We start from the raw sequence: 21,670 nt of genomic DNA on the forward strand, positions 1-21,670 counted from the left end.
TGCAACACTGTGACTGTAATGAGTCAAAAAGTGAAAGATTTAATGCTTCTGCTATATGTATGAAAATGCTTATTCTGCTTTATTTTTGTCGTTTTTCTTCTGTGAACAGGACAGCAGCGACATCATGAACACAGCTGCTGCTTTATTTGAAGCTTTAAGGGGTTTGATGCGCTGATGATTCAGTCCTTCCTGTACGTGAACTGAGCCCTGCATATCTGTCACAGGTACCCTTCCTACCTGTGACAGATATTAATAACATTTCTTTGCCCCAATGAAATCTCGCTTTCTGGACTGAACCCGTTTTTAAAGGTGACTCAGCTGTCTGGAGTTCGTCATGTTGGCCTGAGGACTGGGTTATTTTTACCCTGCACTGTTGAGGCTCATATGTCACTCTGGGCCACTTAAAGGTTTATCAGGGGAGGTTCATAAGGCCTGGTCGCAGATTTAGGTTAACTTTGAAGGTGTGTTTTCCAAGTGTTTAGTTTCCCCGTGTGAGGTGAACTGTCAAGGAAAGGAAACGGTTGATTATTGTAGATTTGAAAGTTTAGGTGTCTGTCACTGTTCACGTGGACATTTTTTGATAATAACAAGACGACCACAGAATCTGTTCTTCTCTCAAAGACATGACACAAGTCAGTCTCAGCTTATGGGCTGTTACTAAAGGTAAAAATCATTCTCCCAAGACCTCAGACATGTTGTTAATGAAATAGTCTGCCTGTAATGGGAGGCTTTTCAGTTTCAGAAACAACAGCATAAAACTGTTGTATCATGTTGCTCGTATGAAGCCTAATATGAGACAATAATCAATTACTTTCCTTGGCTTAAATGACCTGTCAGAGGAGGCGTTTGCATTAAAACTAAAGCTTGTCAGCAGCACAAACGCTGAAAGGTGGAAAGTTTTTGGTGCAAATAATAATTCTTTGAGCGAGAAAGACTGTGGAAAGTGTCAGAATCACATCTCTGTGTTTGATGTTACTGTGATGAGTTTGGCAAAATAGAAGATCCTGAAATTGTTCCCAGAAATATTTCAGATGTGCTCATAGTGTGCCAGTCGTGCTTTCTCATTGTTATTGTTTGTTTTGCTCCGCAGGAGTCTGAGGGAGGCCTGTATGTGTGCATGAACACATTCCTGGGCTTTGGTCGAGAACATGTGGAACGACATTATCGCAAAACAGGACAGAGCGTTTACATGCACCTCAAACGGCACGTCAAAGAGGTGCGTCTTCCTGCTCCATGTGCTTGATCGGCGTTGATTGTAAATACAGACTAAAGTAGAATTCAGAGCATCGAAATCCTCTTTGTTTCTATCGTTCAAACCCTGTTTACAGAGCACGTTTGAATCCGTAGCACATAAAGGTAATTCATTTAATAGAATTTGAACAGAGTTGAACAGAAAAGCTAAAGAACAACTCCTGAGTAAAACCAGTAATGTGTGGAATATTGATTCTTATATTTAAATGATGATTGTTAACACATAAGACCAAATTAAATCCAGATTTCTTACTCACAAAAATAATCACAATCAAGTTGTAAAAGCGTTTTATCGCAGATGTTTAAACTGAGAGAAATGTTTATGAACAAAGTGTCTGGAGAGCGAGGAGGCCAGGGGCTTGAGTTTTGGGAGAGGAGTCATCCCGGCCCAGTCTGAGGCAGCATCCCAGTTGCTCCACGGTCATATTGTTCATTTCAATAAGTGTTTTCAGTTGGTGAAGCTGGACTGCAGGCAGGTAGGCCAGTTCAGGACACAGACTCTGCTCCCACAGAGGCATGCTGATGCAGGATAATAGATGCAAGTTAGCATCGTCTTGGTAAATGTATCTGTAAAGCTTTTCTAGTCCCTACAGACCCCAAAGCTCCTCACACTACATCCAGTCATCCACACACCCATTCACACACTAGTGATGGCAGCTACATTGTAGCCACAGCCACCCTGGGGCGCACTGACAGAGGCGAGGCTGCCGGACACTGGCGCCACCGGGCCCTCTGACCACCACCAGTAGGCGGTAGGTGAAGTGTCTTGCTCAAGGACACAACGACCGAGACTGTCCAAGCCGGGGCTCGAACCGGCAACCTTCCAATTACAAGGCAAACTCCCAACTCTTGAGCCGCGATCGCCCGCTGGGCCCCTATAGGTTCATTTGCAAATCATTACACACACACCCCCCACCCCCCCTGTTTGTGTGTAACACTTGATGTTTTCAGGCCTGTTTCTCACCTCTAACTTTCCTCACTGAACGTTTTTCTAGTTTTTGTGTGTTTGGAAAATTCCAAGAGTTAGGGGTTACGGTTAGGGTTAGGGATAGGGTAATTTGTAGAGGTGGGAATCGCCATACATCCCACGATACGATATTATTGCGATTTTTAAAAATATTTTGCGATATTCAGATTCTGTACATAAAGGTAAACTTTATCAATATTCATTTTCTCTAATATCAAAGTCTCACACTCAGTCTTTCTCTCATTTCAGTTTGATTGTTGACAAACTGAACGGTTTGTATTACAGTCTAGTCCAACTTAACTGAATCAACCATCTGGTACAATTATAGCTATTCTGAACTATGCAGTTTATGAAAACTATGCAGCCCCTTCAGCAACTGAAGAATTTGAAAGTAAATGAAAACAAAATATAATTTTACATTAAATAAAAACGTTTTAAACTTAATTAAAATAAAACATGTCTTAAATTAAAATAAGTAAACTGTCATGTTTATTGCTGCCAAAAACAAGTGAAACACATTTGGACAGTGAAGGAATGTCAGGATTCTTGCTCAGAAAAAGGATCAACATGCTCTGAAGTCAGAGCACAAAAACCTTTTTGTAACAAAATATCGATTTCTGCTGTCCCTGTATCCATACATTATTAGAAACAAAATATCACCATGCTACACAGTATCCATTTTTCCCCACCCCTAGTAATTTGCTACTGATTATGTGGAAAGTTGAGGATTTCTTTAATGGACCACTTGTAATAAAGAGATTAAAATGTATTTTTCTTAGTTTGCTGAACACGCTGTTAAAACCCACAGTTCATCAAGCTGTGATGTTTTTAAGGTTGGACCAGTGAGATGTGCTTCAGTAAAACACGAGTAAAAACAATTTTCCAATTGGAGAGCAACAATAAGATGAGCATGACGAGCATTACAAAAACGACTGAACCCATTTATATCACAACAGAATTTATTATTACAATTAATGATATTTATAAAGACGGTAACGTTACGCTTTTGTTGAGCCTGAGCCAGAGAGCTGCTGAGTAATTTAAGAGAACCGTCTTTGTATCACATCTGAACCAAAACTTCACTTTCGTCTTTCTTTGAAAACTGGATGGTGACCAACAAAGATCAGAGCTGCTGCCTCTAACTGGCTTCTGCTCTGCTTTGTAGAGAACTGCTATTTCAATGCCTGGATGTGTCCACAACCAGCTGCTCACATTCTGCAGGCTCCTGTGTCTGCTGGGCTTTTTCCCATGGGCCCACTCGGTCTCAAGTGTGTCAGCATTCTCCGTCTTTCTGCCCCGTTCAGACTCGTTCAGGCCAACCTGATCAAACTGAAAGGAAACCAGTTGGTGGCGCTGTGGAGTTGTGCTGCCAACTGATGATTCTGCAGATTCACGGTTCAGCCGTTCAATGACTGTGTGTCAAAGCTAAAACATGTTAATGTTGCTATTGTTTTTGTGTTCATGCTGCCTTTTTGATCGCACTTGACATTCAATGAAGAGACGAGAGAATTGCAGCAGAGGCAGAAAAAGACCATGACACACACAGCACAGGCAAAGACATGATGTTACACCGACTGTAAACAGTATCTGAGCACTGAAGCATTAATCATCCTGTATGTTGACCCTGCCATGGTCGGGGTTTTCCGCTGGCCTTGTAAACTGACCCGGCACCTGGAACGCCCAGCATCTGTTCCCAACAAAATGACAACTATCTGGATGGGCTTTAAAAATGTGTTTTTTAGTAATTCTGGATGTCGGTGCAGGGTGCTGTGTTTAAATGTGATGTTTCCTACAGAAAGCCACAGGAGCTGCTGGAGGCGGCGCCATCCCCAGAAGAAGAAATGGAAAAGTGTTTCTAGGTAAGACCGAGGCAGTGGTGCAAGTTCACAGCCTTATGGATATAAGTAACAGCATTCAGGTTTTTACTTCACTGCTACAAGAAACTCACTAAAGGCTCCTCAGCACGAGACCTGTCGTCAGAACTTAAATGAACCAGAGTAACGACGTTTACGGATTTTGTAGCATGAGAACAGGAAAATGAGCACTGAGCTGTTTATCCTCCAGCAGAGGGTTAAAGCACTAAATCATACCTGAACAGTGAATCTCGTTGATTGGTGTTTGCAACAGTGCAGCTCCAGAAGTAATTCACTGTTTTAGTGGTTTAATGTTAATGTGGTCACGCATCTCTTTCTGCAAAGAGGCTCCTCCTCTGTCGCGACCCTCCTTTACCCAAAGCGTCAGATATTCCTCATGATGTGTCCCCTCCTCTTCTTCCTCTGCTTCATCTTGTTCTCTAAATATAGCTCATTTATTTGTAAATGTGGTTGGTAACTGTTCTAAATCAAATCCTGGCCCGCTCCCCTTCACCTCCGCCTCTTTGGGGGTGCAGAGAGTCGCCGGCCTCTCAGCTGCCACCACCTGTCAGCCTCCCGTCTGGCTGCTGACACGCTTCTACTGCAGCTATGACGCTGCGCCCAGAGGACCAGGTGCCTCCTGACGGAGGAATTCCTTCCACTCCATGAAGGGCAGATTCGATCAGCCGTTACCTGCCTCTTCCTGAGGACTCCTTCTTTGGAGCAGTTCTTCCTGTTATCCTTTTAAGATCTTGATGTGACAGCGGTTATGTACGTATCCGCCATAATCCCACGTTGGTCCAGTGATCTAATTAAGGCGCTGACGTCGCATGCATTCAGTAGGCATAACAGCATTGTCAGGGTTAACCTATGATCCTGTTTCCCACTGAGTCATTCTGCACGTTTAGGCTGCGGTGGAAAACAAATGCTGTGTATGGAGGGTGATCACAGCCCTCTCCTTAGACATCTGCTACTGACTAAAGGAACAAATCATCATCTCAAATTCAAGCAGAACATCAAGTAAAGATATTTCAGAACAAACTCAGCGGTGTCTTTAGTCAGCTGACTGTTTGCTTCCTCCCTGAAAGATTTAGAGCTGAACCGTGATTTTAACGGGGAGGACTATGAATACGAGGATGAGGCCAAGCTCGTCATTTTTCCAGACCACTTCGAGATCCCCTTACCAAATATTGAGGAGTTGCCCGCTCTGGTCAGTGAGTCGGTGTTACCGTTGCAGTGCACGCTGATGGTTCCCTGAGTGGCCGTTTGGTCTCAATCCATATATTTTACATTCAAGCTTCAAAAACATCTGAAAATTCAAAAACGAACTTCATGATAGAGGATTGGTGGGTGACCTGTGAGATGCACCTTTGTTTTTTGCACCTTTGCAGACATTTCGGGGAACCATGCGGTGCAGCTGTATGTGTTGTTTTCTGTGTTTATTGCTTGCATGGAGCACAGAAGAGACTTTCCACACATTTATTCATTAGTTTGACTTTTAGAGCTTGGCTTTGGCACGACCTCGACGTCTGTTATTTAATGCATGTGCGATTGCCGCGGTGGAAAATATTTGATTGTACAGTGTAATAAAAGAGCAGGTGTGTTTTGCTGCTGGATTTGTCTTAATTCTTTCGGTGTTGACTCAGTCATGTGACGTGGCACACTTTCTTTTTAAGCACAAATCTTGCATGACCTCTTTCCTGTGGTTCTGAGCTTTTCTGTTCAGTTGTAAGAAAATAATTGCTGAAATAAAATACTGACCGCTGACTCTGGTGACGTCCAGGTGACCATCGCCTGTGATGCAGTACTCAATGCACCATCAGCTTACAAGAAGCAGGAGCCTGAGTCCTGGGAGGAGGAGATCCAGGTGTCGCGGCATGCCAGAAGCCTCAGACAGCTGGATAACGGGGTCAGGATCCCACCCAGGTCGGAGTGACGTCTGTGTTATTCCCTGTGTGCTGTCAGTACAAATAACAACAACAACAGCTCTACGTAGCACCATTATCACTGACTTTGAAGAGGTCAGAGGTCAAATTGGACGTGTACTTTCTGTATGTCAACAATAATCACGACACCACAGAATTCTGGTTTCAAAGTTATGAGACGGGTTTTTGTCCGTTTTTGACCACGAAGCCGTTACGTTGAGTTTGAAGACGTCTGAAGTTTGTTCAGGTTATTGTGTTTGCAAACAGACTGATGGCACACACAAACACAACCTCGTTAGTGAAGCCAAAACAAAATGTGAACCATATTTCACGTTTGGCAGACACTTCATGGATCAGAGTAATCTTTGGTTTGCACCTATTAAAGGCTTTGCTGCGTACTTTATCATACGTGTCTGAATAAGCATGGATGTAAACGTCTGTTTTTAATGACTCTATATGAGGAAAGTTGTATTTGTAGTCTTTGTTTCTGCTGCTTTGATAACGAACAGGAGAGAACCTGTAAATCCGACAACTTTCACCCCTGTTGTTGAGGAAAATGCAACGTTGCAGTAAAAGGGGCTCGGATGGAAAAGCTGCTTGAAGATGTTTCACCTTCATCCGAGAAGCTTCTTCATTCTGGGGTCAAATGGTGGAGAGTCCCAGATTGACTGATTTGACCTTAGGACTCAGGTGAGAGGTGAAACGTCTTGAAGCAGCGTAAAGAAGTCCAGACGCTTCTCCATCCGAGCTCCTGCCGTGACCTGGATGAAGCTTCAGACATTTTGCAGTCAAAAGTGAGGCTCGGCACGACCGAGTGATTAAAAACGGCACATCAACAACACGAGTCTGTGTTTTGTTGTCTGCAGTGGCTGGAAGTGTCAGAAGTGTGAGATGAGAGAGAACCTGTGGCTGAACCTGACAGACGGAGCAGTGCTCTGTGGGAAGTGGTTCTTTGATGGCAGCGGTGGTAACGGCCATGCGCTGGAGCACTACAGAGAGACCAACTACCCTCTAGCTGTCAAGCTGGACACCATCACCCCCGATGGAGCAGGTCTGGGACTCTTCATCACGAGAGCTGTTCCACGAATCCAGAATTTCATTTATTTCATGTTGTCAGTGATCCTTCCTCTAAGTTTGTTTTGATCTTTAATGCAAAGAAAACTACAGAAAACTTGTAGTTTAGATCAAATTTATGGTAGTGTTTAAAACACAATATGTAGTTAAACTCGCTTTGTTTTTAAAAGTTTGACATAATGTGTAGCATCGTGTAGCTATAATAATAATTTCACCGACCGACTGTCCAAAGTTTTGTTCCTGAAGCTCACACAGTGACTCTTATATAAAGCAGGATCTCATCCATCTGTAGTTCATTTCTAAAGCGAGTAAGTTACCAGTGATTAACTGCTCTTTAACTTTCAGACATCTATTCGTTTGAGGAAGAAGAAGCTGTGTTGGACCCGCACGTATCGGAGCACCTGTCACATTTTGGAATAGACATGCTACAGATGCAGAAACGAGTAAGTTAGCTGCTTTGAGCCTAAAACATCTGAAACACATCAAAGAAATCAGTAATAATCAGTCAATTATCAAATCAATAACCAATGCACAGCACGCTTCACTGCTGCAGCTACACACTGAACATTTTCACTGGAGCTTTACAAACATTTGTTACATTTTTTTTACGTGAAATAAAGAAAACTGAAGAGATGTAGCGCTGTTAGATTCACTGAGAGGTTTATGACACAACTGCCCTAAATCACTGCTATTCAAACATGTTAATTGGTGTTTCTGTGATGGTTAATACTGTGGAAGAGGTCTGCAGTGGCCCTAATCCCAGATTAATCTGTATGAGTGAAGCACACTATTATTTTTGATTAAAGTGCCAAATTACACATTGACTTGCATTCCTGCAGTGGTTGAATATTATAATATTATGCTTGATTGATTTGAAGTGTTTGAAAGAGCTGCAAATATTTATGTTTCCTTGTTTGTTTGTCAGGTGCTCCAATAAACATGATGAACACTGAATTTAAATCGTGCCAACAGTCCCAAAAACATCAGTCTGGGGTTTTTGGGGATATTTCAATCAAAACAATCCACAATTAAAATAAGTTTATCTTTAGTTTAGTACGTGAATAAAAAGAGTAGGACTGATTGGGATTGACCTGCCAACGCTGTTTTTGGTCTAACCAGGAGTTTTTCCTGTGGGGTGGAATTTAAAAACCATAATAGACTTTCCAGTCAAATCCAGCTTTGAGAACCAGATGAAGACTCTGTTTTTAATACAGCTCCCCTTTCCCCCCTTCAGACAGAAAACGGGCAGCACACAGACAACAAACCCCGGCCGCGGGTCAGCGAGTGGGAGGTGATCCAAGAGTCGGGCATGAAGCTGAAGGAGGTGTACGGCTCTGGTTATACAGGCGTCAAAAATCTGGGAAGCAGCTGCTACCTTAGTACGGTCATGCAGGTCCTCTTCAGCATCCCAGACTTCCAAAGGATGTGAGTAATATCCCGTCTGTCAGATGTTATTGAGTCTGTACTGGTTTCCTTTAGAGCCAGTTTAAAAATGAGGTCTTGTTACCACAGAAGACTCTGAAATACTTTTTCAGTTTTTATCAACAATCAAATCTGTTTTTTATCATGTCCAAGTGTTTAAAGTGTAAATTTGTTGCTCAAAATAATTTACCAATATTTATTCATGTCAGTCGACATAAAAATAATCTTAGTACAATATTTAGATCAATAGTTAAAACGGTTACTTTCCAGTTGATTTTCCTGAGGGTCCATCGTCCCGTGTGCTCCTCTGTAGGTCAGAGTGTGACTCGTGTTTTGCTCTCCAGGTATGTGGGTAATCTTCAGAGGATATTTGACTACTCACCGCTCGACCCCACCCAGGACTTTGCGACTCAAATGTAAGTGACTGCAGGTTATGTAGTGAGGAGCTGCACAAACAGGTGATTTTCTAGCTGCTCAGGACTGGAATATTCTGTTAATTATAACATAATTAACATGATGTGTCGTTTTCTAATGAATTTTGATGCTAGTTATAAAATGTGTTTGACTTGTATGTTGCAAGAGGCCAGTCAGGTGCTGTGGGTGTGATGGATGGGAAGTCTTAGCCAGGCAGGCGATCGATATCAGCGGTGTATTTCATGCTGTGAGGCACGCAGCCAGATAAAAACACGTTTATATCTGTCACTGTTAGAGCTGGTCAGGGAGAAATGGGTCATAGGAAAGTAAACCTGTTTATTTGTATCATGGCGCTCTCTTAAAGGTGTTTAAGGATAAGTGTGGATGAAATTTCCTGCTGTTGGATTATTCTGAGGACAATTTTGTTGTAAACGGGTACTTACTAACGCTATGTGTGAATAAAGGTCAAGGTGCTGAAGGACAAACAGGAAAGTCTTTCATGATACACATGAAGCATTCGGGGGCGGGGACTGGAGCTGAGGTTCTGCCACCAAATATTTAATTAAATTAGCATGTTGCTAAAGGTCGTGTAATCATTTGAAGAGGCTCTCCTCCAGATCTTTGCAGTAGTTGTGGTGCTGCGTGCCTCACTAAGGTGACCTGTAAGCTGTAAGGCTAACACAGGGCCGGGCTTACGCCGATTATCGCACATTTATGGACTCATGCGCTGTCTGACACAAACTGTTTTAGCTCCTCTTGAAGCAAACGTCCGTCTGATTGGCTGCTCTGCATAAACACAAGGTTTGAACAGCAGGTGGGTGGAGCTACTGTCCTTGCAGCTATAGCTGTGTGCCTGTTATTACTGAATATCGGACGTCTGCTTTTGATCCAAGAGTGGAAAAATGAAAACACGCCTGGATCTGGAAAACTGACCTCCCTGCTTAATAAGAACATCAGTGTAATAGTGTATATATGACAGGGAAACATGAAGCAGACGAGGTCCCTTCCTTGCTCCTTTTCACTTTTAATAAATATGAAGTAGTATACAGTCTAAATGAATCTGACTGTGTTTCTCCTAATTGTCTCTCTGGAGTACCGCTGCACAGACGTATTTAAAGACAAGAAACAATCACAAAGAGCTGCAAAGAGGCGCCACAGCCAGTCCAATAACAAAACACTACAGCCTGCTTTAGTTTAAACTCAGCATTATCACGAGCTGGCCCTGTGCCCTGTCTGAAGGTTTTGTAGTGTCTTTTTCCTTGTGCCCACTTCCTTCAGGGTGTGCCATCTAAAAAATAACCCCAGCAAGACTAAAATAAGACTCTACTTTATGCTTATGTGTGTGTTTTTGTGTGGCAGGGCTAAACTGGGACATGGACTGCTTTCAGGCCAGTACTCCAAACCGCCCATGAAATCTGAGCTCATTGAACAGGTGATGAAAGAAGAATACAAGGTGTTAAACTGGGTATGTCCAGCTTCCAAACTGGGTCCATAAGCAACGAAGCACGCTGATAATGCTAACATTTAGATTTAGCCGCTCGATTTAACATTTGGTTTTTCATAGTAACGTAACAGAGTTTGTTTTTAAAGGAGTGTAGTTGAGTTTATATATGTTTAAAGCTTCTCTTCTCCTGCTGCTGTTTTCATTTTGTCTACAAACTGTTGGCAGCAGCTTGAGCTGCTTGACTTCAACCGTTAACATTTTGTGTTTTGCCTTTTAGTTCCTCACATCACAGCTTCATGCTGCTACATGTGTGCTGCTGTTTAATTTATATGAATATTTACGTGTTTGTTTGTCAAACTGTTGCCTTTCGGAGTCGTAGTACACATCTGCCACAAAATTACAGCCATAAAGGGTTATTTCTGTGAGCCCTGGGCTTCTTCCATAAGCTTCACCAGCCACCAGGCCGAGCTGTGAGCTGCACCTGTGATGGGAAGTCGTGGTTGGACATATATTGACAGCTGGGGAGATGTGGGGGGAGAGCTTGTGTTGGCTGTGTTCAGCTTGTATTATGTCAGTGTGACCCAGCACAATCACAGTCTCATCAAATGGTTTTCTTAATGCTGGTACACGTTCTCCTGATGGAGGTTGGTGGTTTTACGTGTTAAAGACTTTTGTTTGATTGCAGGGAAAAAATATAGACTGGATGGCAGCAACATATTTAAACATCTGCTTATCTTATAGTAACTGCTGGTTTATGCTTTTTCGCACTTAAAGTAAATGTAGATATGTGTGAAGGAGCCGCGTTAAATGTTTTTGCTGCATCTTTGTGGAAGCACATTTTTACATGTATGGCAGCAACAAAGTTTTAGTCCCAGGCTGCAAGTATCAACAGTGATGGCGAGCATTGGAAAAGATGCTTTTTGCCTGAGCTTTGTGATGCAGACGTCTGCATTTCTTGTTGTGACAGCTAGCTTAAAGTTCGAGTTTTTTAACAAAGAAGGTGGCGATGCCAGTGCAACCCACCGCAGACCCGATGGCGTTGTCATTAACATGCTTTTCAGCATACTTGGTTGCTGTTCACACACTCAGTCAGCTGCAGCTCATAGCCCAACTCACATCGACAACCCAGGACCCAGTCAGATTTTTAAGCCGGCGAGGCGTGATTGCAGATGGCGTGCAGGTGTGTCCATCACCCCTGCAGCAGCACCGCAGGCCGCGCCCCCACAGCAGCGAGATTTTCGAAGTATCTGTGTGACTTTGTAGCATCATATTTTTCCACATATATTATTGTCACGTTAGACAAACATGTTGATTAGCCTGACATCACACATTCCTTCCAAAATCCATAATTCCCACTCTCGGTCAGCTGTTGTGTTATATGGTCCTCTGAAAAGGCCGAGTATTTACGACTATGTGAGACATCTTTTTATATGTATATATATTTTAATTGCAGCACCAGCAGAAGGGCATCTCTGCTCGAATGTTGAAGGCTCTGGTCAGCAGGGGACACCCAGAGTTTTCCTCCAACAGACAACAAGATGCTCATGAATTCCTCCTGCACATGATCAACCTGGTGGAGGTGAGTGAAGCCAGTGGATGGGTGGAAACATGTCTTCACATCCACATGTACACTAATTACACACTGTCTTATAATGCAAGTACTGTATTCAAGTTCAAACTGGGCACCAGAATGGGAAAGAGGTGATTCCAGTGAAAGTGACAGGCTGTGACTGCAGAGTTTGCAGAACTGCTGGGATTTCCCAACACGACCTTCTCTATGTTTGAAAAAGAGAAAATATCAGTGAGCGCGAGTACGAGACGTCAGAGAATGACTGAGGCTGGCAGCAATAACTCAAATAAACAGTTGTTGGAATCAATGTATGCAAATGAGCACAAAGTTAATCTTAAACTGCTTTCAGTGGCAATGCACTGCACTTTGAAAGGTTTCCACAGTCATTTCAAACTACTAGAGCAAGTTTGGGTTGTGGTGGAAACGGGAGATTCGCATCATGGACGTGGAGTTGAATAAATCTGCAGCAACGTCGAACCAAAATCTCTGATCTTTGTTTCCAGCACTCTGTTGGCACAAAGAATTAGAGAAGTTAAGAAAGCAAAGGGGGTCCAAATGGTATTAGCAAGGTATCTAATAAAGTGGCTGATGAATGTATAAATCTGGCAAACGACTTTTAGAAATGTGAATAAATCTAAATTCATCTTTAAATTCTATATTTGATGTGTTACAATGTTGCTCTGTAAAATTAAGAAAACCCTGATGTGTGTCAGCGTGCCTCGCTGGTCAAATCTTTAAAATGACGTAAAACATCCCACGTGACCGATGTGCTGTAAACAGTGTTGGGGAGTAACGGAACACATGTACCGCCGTTACGTATTTAAAATACAAAATATGAGTAACTGTATTCCGTTACAGTTACCGTTTAAAAAGGTGGTATTTAGAATACAGTTACTTTGTTGAAATAAATGGATTACACGGCGGTACTTCCCTGTTTCATATTGTGGCGGGTCAGGACTGTTTGGGTTTTGTTTGACAGCTACGTTCTGTTGTTCCAGGCAGCGTTACGGTTGCCATGGTTACAGGGTGACGTTCTCTCTCTGCGTGTTTCCTGGGTGAGAGAGCGCCTGTTGTTGTTGTGCTAAGCTAACAGGCAGAATGCTACAGGTATAGCTCTAAAGAATGTAGCATCATGGGCAGTGTAGTCCGTGCTGCAGGGAGAATGGACTGCCATACCCGTTATGTGTCTGTGAGCGAGGGAGGGAGAAAAAGGAAAAGTAGGAGCTGTCATCGAGCAGAAACGGGAGCTGGAAGCATGTAAATATAATAATAACCACTGCAGCCAAGAAGAGAGCCTGACGAGCCCAGCTGTAAGTAAGCTATTAAGACTCGACTGTACACCGTGTTCGTGTTTTCCTCTGAAACAATAAGTTCCGTTGGAGCAGCCTTTCAACGCCTCTCTCTGGTCGTGTCCAAATTCATGGGCTGCATCCTCCTGAGGCCGCATTTGTAGACCGATTACGTCACAGCGACGCGCCGAAGGCTGTCCAAATTCGTAGACTCCTCCGAATGCAGCCGACAAATGCGTCCTCCTTTTCCCCGAATTTGAAGGATGGGTCGGGTGTGTCCTTCTTGGCCCACCATATCCCAGAATTCATAGCGCGGCCCAGCCAAACTCCAGTTTCCGGCAATGGCTGCCGCTACTAAGTTTTAAAATTACTCTTATTAATCTTTCTGGGCCACAAAATAAACTTTAAACATATTTTCAGGCGAGAATGTGGGTGTGTAAACATCAAATATCTGCTCGGTTTGTCAAGATATGACATATTTGCAAAAGTGCTTCGACGTTTTCGGTGACGTCTGTCACCCCACCAGCTGAACACAAAAAACGGAGAAAGATTTCGGGGTCCATTTTCGATTTTCGTGCCGTGGCGCTGACAACCGGAAATACTCTGAATTAAGGGCGGGAGTAGATCGAGAAGGCTAGACCGTCCAATTCCATAGCCGTTTACTTCCGGCCTACCCGACCTCCTGAGGACCCGGCCCACGTAGACCGCGAAGGCCCCAGACAACAAAGTAAAGCTAGTTTTCAGCTACGAGCCCGACACAGAACCCACCGTATTAGCCAGAGGTCCCTTTACTACGGTTCGGAGCCGCGGACCTTCAGTAACAGTAATAAATCACAGCAATAGTACATTCATGTAGTTGTAAACAGCATGATAATATATTAAGTAATCCAAAGTATTCAGAATACGTTACTCTCATTGAGTAACGTAACGGAATACGTTACAGAATACATTTTGGGGCATGTAATCTGTAATCTGTAATGGAATACATTTTAAAAGTAACCTTCCCAACACTGGCTGTAAACTGCAGCCAGTGTTGCAGCCAGTGTTGTCCCACTCTGTGACAATGTCACAGAGTGGGAGCTGTTGTGGGATATGGTGAGTGTGACACACGGGGACAGTTTATTGGAGGAGGGGCCGTTTGTTTTCGACTGAACACAGCATGCCGTCTCCCTGGTTGGTACGTAAACATGGGGTGTGTTGAAATGTCTGTCTCAAGCAGGATATATATAGACCTCTGCTATCACTTACACAGTGTGGCCAGATAATGCCTCCTATTCTGCCTCACCCAGGACGCCCTGAGATAGTCTGGACATAAACAAAACATACCAACCATCTCTCCTAACCTCTGTGGCTGTTATTAAAAAAATCATCTGTAGATATATTTCACACTTTAAATGTGATTAACATTTTTGTTTCCACACCTCCTTTGACCTACTAGCCAGTGTTTACATGCCAGTTTAGTTACCCATACATGGATAACCTGAATAACATCACCATCAGCAGCCTGCCCAGCCTGTGTCATCCTACAAATATGGCTGAAGTGAAATTATAACTTGTGTATTGCTGTAGCATCTTAGAATAGAAGGGCTGGGCTTGGCCATGCAAACTTTAATCACAGTGCCATCCTTCACCACAGTCTTCAAATAAACACTGCTTCAATCAGCCCTGCTGCTCATAGACGATATGGAGCCTGTCAGTGATAATGATTCTTCCTCGTTTTCTAAAACAGATGCAGCTCTCTCCATTGAGGCATTTGGTAAATTAAAGAGTCACATCAGTGTTTTGAATGGCTGTATTAAGAAATGTGGGTCAAACTGCAGTCACGCTTAAGTCTTGCCAAGAGAGTCTAATAGACCACAGCAAAGACAGTCATTTCTGTGATTTATATATCCAGTCTCTATCCTCCTCTTCCCCAGTTTATGTCATTGTTAAATAGAGCCGTTACATTTAACCGTATTTAATGTGCCAGCGCTCCCACCTCCAGCAGAGCTCGACAGCAATCCGAGGGAGACTCGGGACATCTGAATGGACCATGTGCAGCACCTCCGTTGCTGAAGCCGTTGCACTGAGCTGCGGCTGCAAGGTGGTTGGTGCCCGTCGTGGTGGTGTCCCCCGAACCAGACGTGAAGGGAACCATCAGACTGACGAAGTCCTGTCAGGTTTGGTTAGCCTGTAGGACTTCGATGGCAGCTGATAGGTACCGATGGGCCAAGCAGAACACGGTTTGGGCAGTGAAGCAAAAACTCGAGTGTGGGAGGAGTTCAGGGAGGAAAAAGACTTTCGGACTGCCTTGAAGAAACATGGAAAACCGTCAGGCAACTCGTGAGGGTAAAGCAGTGCTCTACCTGCACTGTGTATAGTGGAGCGCTGCTGACGTCGACCGAGGACATTGTTGCACAGTGGATGAAACTCAGAGGACCTCCTTAGTCTTCCGCAGAGAAAGCAGAGTCTGGAGATGACGGGGACAACTCGTCTTTTCCGGGGGGAGGTCACTGAAGCAGCTCCTTGGTGCCAGAGCCCCTGGTGTGGACGAGGTTCGCCCTGAGTTCCTGAAGGCTCTGGATGTTGTAGGGCGGGCTTGGTTGAAATGCCTCTGCAGTGCTGCGTGGAGGTCAGGTAGCTCTGGATTGATAGACCAGAGTCGTGGTTCCCATCTTCAAGAAAGGGTGTGCTCCAACTGTAGGGGATCACAGTCCTCAGCCTCCCTGGGAAAGTCTATGCCAGGGTGCTGGAAAGGAAAATGCATCCGTTAGTCGAACCTCGGATAAAGGAAGAACAATGCGGTTTTTGTCCTGGTCGTGGAACCCTGGACTGGCTCGAGGTGGCATAGGAGTTTACTCAAACAGTCCAAATGTGTTTGGACTTGGATAAGGCATTCACATGCTGGAGGAGGTGGCCGGAGAGAGGCAGGTCGGGGCTTCTCTGCTTAGGCTGCTGCCCCTGCGACCCGGCCTCGGATAACCGAAACAAAATTACTGATGGATGGATGGCATTTGGGACTAATACTTTATGACAGGGGTGTCCAACTCCAGGCCTCGAGGGCCGGTGTCCTGCAGGTTTTAGATGCGTCCTTGATCCAACACAGCTGATTTAAACGGCTAAATGACCTCCTCAACATGTCCTGAAGTTCTCCAGATGCCTGGTAATGAACTAATCACTTGATTCAGGTGTGTTGACCCAGGGTGAGATCTAAAACCTGCAGGACACCGGCCCTCGAGGCCTGGACTCGGCCAAGCCTGCTTTGGGGATAATAAACTAAAGTCAGCCTGACACATAATCAAAATGTGGTCCGATTCTGTTATCGATGCTCATATTCAGCTTCTCTGAATCCTGAATCTTGGTGTTTCTGCAGAGGAACAACGCAGGCTCAGAGAATCCAAGTGATGTGTTTCGCTTCCTGGTGGAGGAGCGAGTTCAGTGCTGCCAGACTCGTCGTGTCCGTTACACTCAGCGGGTAGACTACTGCATCCAGCTGCCCGCTCCATTTGAGGCCGCCAGCAATCGAGGTAACGGAGCCCCCACACGCTTACAATGGAGGCCACGATGGCCTCTGGTCACTGCAGCAAGTGGGAGAATGAACAGGACCTGCTCTGGGAATAATGTTACACCTTCACAGCTTGATATAAAGTATTATGTGACAAATTGTATGTACTATTTAAATGTTGCCAAGATGAGAGTGAAACAGTGGCGTTTTAGTTAAAGCGCTGCACTGATCTGAAATGCTACACTTACAACAAATACATCGGCTCTTGCAGCACCTTCAGTTCTGCGAATGCTGCAAATGAAAGTGACACATTTTTGTTGTTTTTTTCATTACCAGAGGAGCTACTTGCATATGAGGTCAAGCGTAAGGAAGCAGAAGAGAACATGCGTCCCCCTCCTGAGCCAGTGAGGGCGCGGATCCCTTTCACTGCTTGTCTGCAGGCCTTCACAGAGCCGGAAAATGTTCCTGATTTCTGGAGCTCGGCACTGCAGGCCAAGTCAGCTGGAGTCAAGTAAGCAACGTCCACTTGTTCTCGGAAATGACCAATGTACACCCCTTTTTAACCAGTATATTTAAACGAAAACCAGCTGGATTCATAAACTGAATTTTCAACACATTCCTTTACAGAACTTCCCGATTTTCCTCGTTCCCAGAGTATCTGGTGGTGCAGATTAAGAAATTCACATTTGGAGTTGATTGGGTGCCGAAAAAACTAGGTAACTAGTATCTCACACTTTAGTGACTGATCAGATTTATTGACCTTATATTTCCCTCCACCAGCATGTGGAGTGCAATGCCATAAACACCCAGCAGAGGGCACCATTAAACTGCACAGCAGTGAATCTGTTGCCAGGTGGAGAAAACGTTTCGCCTGCACTTTGAACACATGGTTATAAGCGTTTATCTGTCATCCTGTCGGTGTTAAGTTGAAAATCAATCGTGTATTTTAGCACCTTAAAATGTTCATAAAGTGTTCAGTTCATAAACGGGGAAAAAGGTCACGCCTCACATATAGATCGTAATATTTAGGCGTTGATCTGGGAGCTCACTGTTCTTACTGCTGGATTCTTCAGTTTTATACTTTTATATCTCGCTGTCGCTCTGCAGATGTGGCCATTGACGTTCCCGACTTCCTGGATCTGAACCGGCTCCGAGCCACGGGGCTGCAGGCGGGAGAAGAAGAGCTGCCGGACCTCATGCCTCCCATTGTTTTACCCGAAGACACCAGAGGTATGAAATAAAAATGGAGGAGGGAGTTTCTAAGCCTATTTGAGTTTAACAATTTGCTCTTTTCTGTATTATTTTCTGTTTGATGTTGACAAATAAACATCCATATATTATAATATATGGCATCTATTAGATGCTGCTCCATTTTTCTCACCCAGAAGGTTACAGGCTCATAAATGGCCTGCATTGGCCTACAGGGGTGTTAGCAGTCATGCATGAATAAAAAGTGTACCAGCACCCTTAATTACTCCGGGCATTTTTGGCCTTCATCTTTGATTTCACCGTCCCTTATTAATTTTAAAGGGCAGTGTTTTCCCAGAGCGTGAAGCCTTTTGTTGTACTGTTTAACCAAAGAAGCCAAGAATATTTCTTCACTCCATTTATGTGCTAGAAACACCTCCGTGTATGAAACTTTGTTTACCCTATAATCTAACACGTTGCTGCTTGAACCAGCTGCAGTGCCCCACATCCTTTCTGGCAGTCTCGGGTATTTTTGTGAATTAAATGGTCTGTGAAATTGTCTGTAATATAATATTCTGCTGAAAGCCGCCCATCTTCCCTCCTAAGGACACAGTAAATGGAATCCACAGGAAAGGCATGCTCAATCAATTACTGAAGAGTGTTTGTGTTCGCACTGTGGCTAAGCCTAATAGCTTCTAATGATTTCACGAGATCTCCTTGTAACGCACTTCCCTCAGCTCTGGGATTAAAGTACTGGAAGCTAGCGAGTTATAGCACAAATATTCTCACTTTTCAAGAAACTTTTTTGCAGGCTTGGTAATATTTCAGCCGTTAAATCCAGGCCACGTTAGCCCTTAGTGAAAATAAAAAATCAGCCCCACAAAGGCAGTGCCCTCCTTTTTGTTTGCCTTTTGTCTCTCTCTGCTCTGTGATCGCAGCTTCCTCCTCCTGTTGTTCAGCTACATCAAGTTATCGCTGTCTCTGTTAATATTTCAGCAGATGTGAAGTACAGAGAGTCCTATAAAGTTTCAGGCTGTGAGCACATTACAGGGTGGGCTCGGTAACATCTGAGAGCAGCCTGTGCTGTGCTTCACACGTCCATAACTTGGATCTTTCTTTGGTTTCGTCTGCTGCAGCACATGAATACACAATATAAAAACTTTGCACTCGCTTGTCTTAGTGTGCCTAAATATTTTAGGACTGAACGTGGTGTGCTGTACCGTCGGTGTCAAACAACCTGAGTGGAGTTTCTGCACATCAGAGCATCATTGTTGTGGTTTGCTTAGACGCTGTTACGGCTCGGCGTCCTGTACAGATGTCTTTGACAGACACATGCATGTTTTTATTTGCAGCAAACCTGCACGTCGCTCTGAGCTTCTATGTCAGGAGGTTAAAAACAGCGTTGCCTCTGCAAATCGTGCAGCTAAAGCTGTGACATGAGGTCAGAGGAGACAACACGCTGCATTCAATGCTTTCAGATTTGTTTATTTCACATTCTTATGATGAGTTTTTTGGTTGTAAATTAACCGCTGGCTCGTTCCTCCCCTGCTGAAATTCGCAGTGATTCATTGTTGGTCGCACTTCTATCTCCAAAAGGCTTCAGTGATTCTTATTGATTTCATAGCAGCACACAAATGTGTTTCCCTGTGCGCTGCTTGAAGCACATTATTTCTCATTGGTCTGTTTCTACTCAATTATTCCAGGCCATTTAGAAAATGGAAAGTGAATTTCTTTTGCTTCCACTTTTCTTTTGGTTAAAAAATTAACAATTACAAACTGCACACGATGTATTGAAACTGGCTCTGGTTCAGCTTTTTTCCTTCCCTGTTTTTGTTACTCACATGATCCATTTAAACCTATTAAAGCAAACCAAGGAAGATGTCTACTCCAGCTGAATCCACTGGGTCAGTATTTCCTTTCAGTTAATATAAACTGGGTAAAACCCAGCAGCAGTCCGAGTAACTGAGGCTATGAGGGGAAACAAAGGAAAATGAACAAAACCCTGCGCTGCTCTCAGGCCGATGTTTTCATATCTGTGTGAAATAAAACGTGTTTGTAGGACACTGACAACATTTCATGTCCAAAATAACACAGGGCAGTGTTTCTGTGATTCATGAGGGGTGGGGGGGGGGGGACATTTGCTTCTCCCCTTGATGTTCTGCAACTAAATGATCCTTTTATGAGAAAGGTAAAAAGAAAATAGACAGAATTCCCAACTGTGCCCAGGGCCCGCCACGGGTACTCGAAAACATCTGGATTCCCTGTGTTACAGTGGATTTGTGTGATGAACTGTACCTTTGTTTGTGAACGTTAATAACGTGCCGGCAGCTCAGATTTTCCAGGATATAGTCTTGGCCGATTATAGATGCTATCTGTACAAATGTCTGCAAATCTTTTATTATTCTCAAAGAGTGAAATGACTCCAAAACAGAATCAACAGTAAATAACCAGCGATGGTGATGCTTGACTGTGTCTCCTCCTCTTTCAGATAACTCCATGAGCTCCTTGGACTGTAAGTATTGAATTTCTCTGCACAGCTGTGCCACATTGAACATGCAACATTTCTATAAGTTATAACCTTAGAAAATGTATTTTGAGCTCGAGGCAGTGGTGATGAATGCTAGCGAGCTAAACCTCTGACCTACCTGAGCAGGTGCTGCTCTCGACTTTGTGACAAACTCGGCTGTGCTGTGCAGCTTTGCTTGCTGTAGCCAGACTCATTTCTCTCCTTGATAAATCATCCCTCAACAAAGATACCTCTGCAGGCCCGATGCTCCTCTGCTCTCTTTGTTTAATGAGTCCCACAGAGGGAGTCTCCACAAATCTGTTTGTTTCAAGCCGCTGCTACTGTTGAATCAGCAACTGCATGTTTTAGTTATTGATGCTGGTTTGTTGTGTCCTCAGCTCCAGAAATAGACGAGGCTGCAGTAATGCAGCTGGCGGAGATGGGCTTTCCGCTGGAGGCCTGCAGGAAGGCGGTGTACTACACGGGGAACATGGGCCCTGAGATGGCCTTCAACTGGATCATAGCCCATATGGAAGAGCCAGGTGAGCCAGCAGCACGGCACGATGCACCGAGGATGATGATGTGGTGGAGTGTGAAACATGTCACACGACCTCTACAGTCAGTCAGCTCAGGGTTATAAACATGTCAGTGCTGGCATCAAATTACATGTTGGGACTTTTTTTCACACATAAAATACTAAATAAAAACAATACAAATGCAGTTTTTCCATGATGTACACGTTATATCATCAGAAGCACCCACCCACCCAAATCATTCAGCTCAGGTGTTTCAGTCACTGCTGTGGCTGCAGGTGTGTAACATCAGGCACCTGCTGCAGACAACTGTGCACGAACAGCTCGCCTGCAGGAGCTCGGTGAATTTCAGCGCGGCGCTGTGATAGGACACCACCTGTGCAGTGCACCACCTGTGCAGTGCACTCGTTAAATTTCCTTGTTGCTAAATATTCCACAGTCAACTGTTATAACAAAGTGGTGGCAATTGGGAACAACAGTAACTGAAGTGGAAGAACTCCTCTGTGCCGAGTGTGAAGTTTGGTGGAGGAGGAAATTCTTAATGCTTCGACATCCCAAGATGTTTTAGACAACTTCATGCTCCCGAATTTGTGGGAACCGTTTGGGAACTTCCTGTTCCAACATGACTGCACACCAGTGCACAAAGAAAGGTCCATAAAGACGAGGATGAACATGTTAGGTTGAGGAACATGACTGGCCTGTTGAGTCCTGGCTTCAACCTGACAGAACAGCTCTGGGATGAATTAAACA

The 21,670-nt window shown here is 44.1% G+C and overlaps 1 protein-coding gene across 1 annotated transcript in view; it reads left to right on the top strand.

Moving 5' to 3' along the window:
* usp13 (ubiquitin specific peptidase 13) overlaps nt 1-21,670 on the top strand; it is a 33,051-nt gene that overhangs the window by 748 nt on the left and 10,633 nt on the right. The window contains exons 2-17 of the mRNA XM_087836256.1: nt 1,091-1,216; nt 4,014-4,077; nt 5,160-5,281; nt 5,855-5,997; nt 6,863-7,047; nt 7,416-7,513; nt 8,305-8,495; nt 8,837-8,908; nt 10,266-10,371; nt 11,804-11,929; nt 16,562-16,715; nt 17,030-17,204; nt 17,321-17,409; nt 17,801-17,923; nt 20,370-20,393; nt 20,786-20,929. Of these exons, the coding sequence (XP_087692382.1) occupies nt 1,091-1,216; nt 4,014-4,077; nt 5,160-5,281; nt 5,855-5,997; nt 6,863-7,047; nt 7,416-7,513; nt 8,305-8,495; nt 8,837-8,908; nt 10,266-10,371; nt 11,804-11,929; nt 16,562-16,715; nt 17,030-17,204; nt 17,321-17,409; nt 17,801-17,923; nt 20,370-20,393; nt 20,786-20,929 (1,942 nt within the window). The remainder of the gene's footprint in view (nt 1-1,090; nt 1,217-4,013; nt 4,078-5,159; nt 5,282-5,854; nt 5,998-6,862; nt 7,048-7,415; nt 7,514-8,304; nt 8,496-8,836; nt 8,909-10,265; nt 10,372-11,803; nt 11,930-16,561; nt 16,716-17,029; nt 17,205-17,320; nt 17,410-17,800; nt 17,924-20,369; nt 20,394-20,785; nt 20,930-21,670) is intronic.

This window comes from Neolamprologus brichardi, chromosome 23 (genome assembly GCF_056152115.1).
Source record: "Neolamprologus brichardi isolate AB-2024 chromosome 23, ASM5615211v1, whole genome shotgun sequence".
Taxonomy (NCBI): Eukaryota; Metazoa; Chordata; class Actinopteri; order Cichliformes; family Cichlidae; genus Neolamprologus; species Neolamprologus brichardi.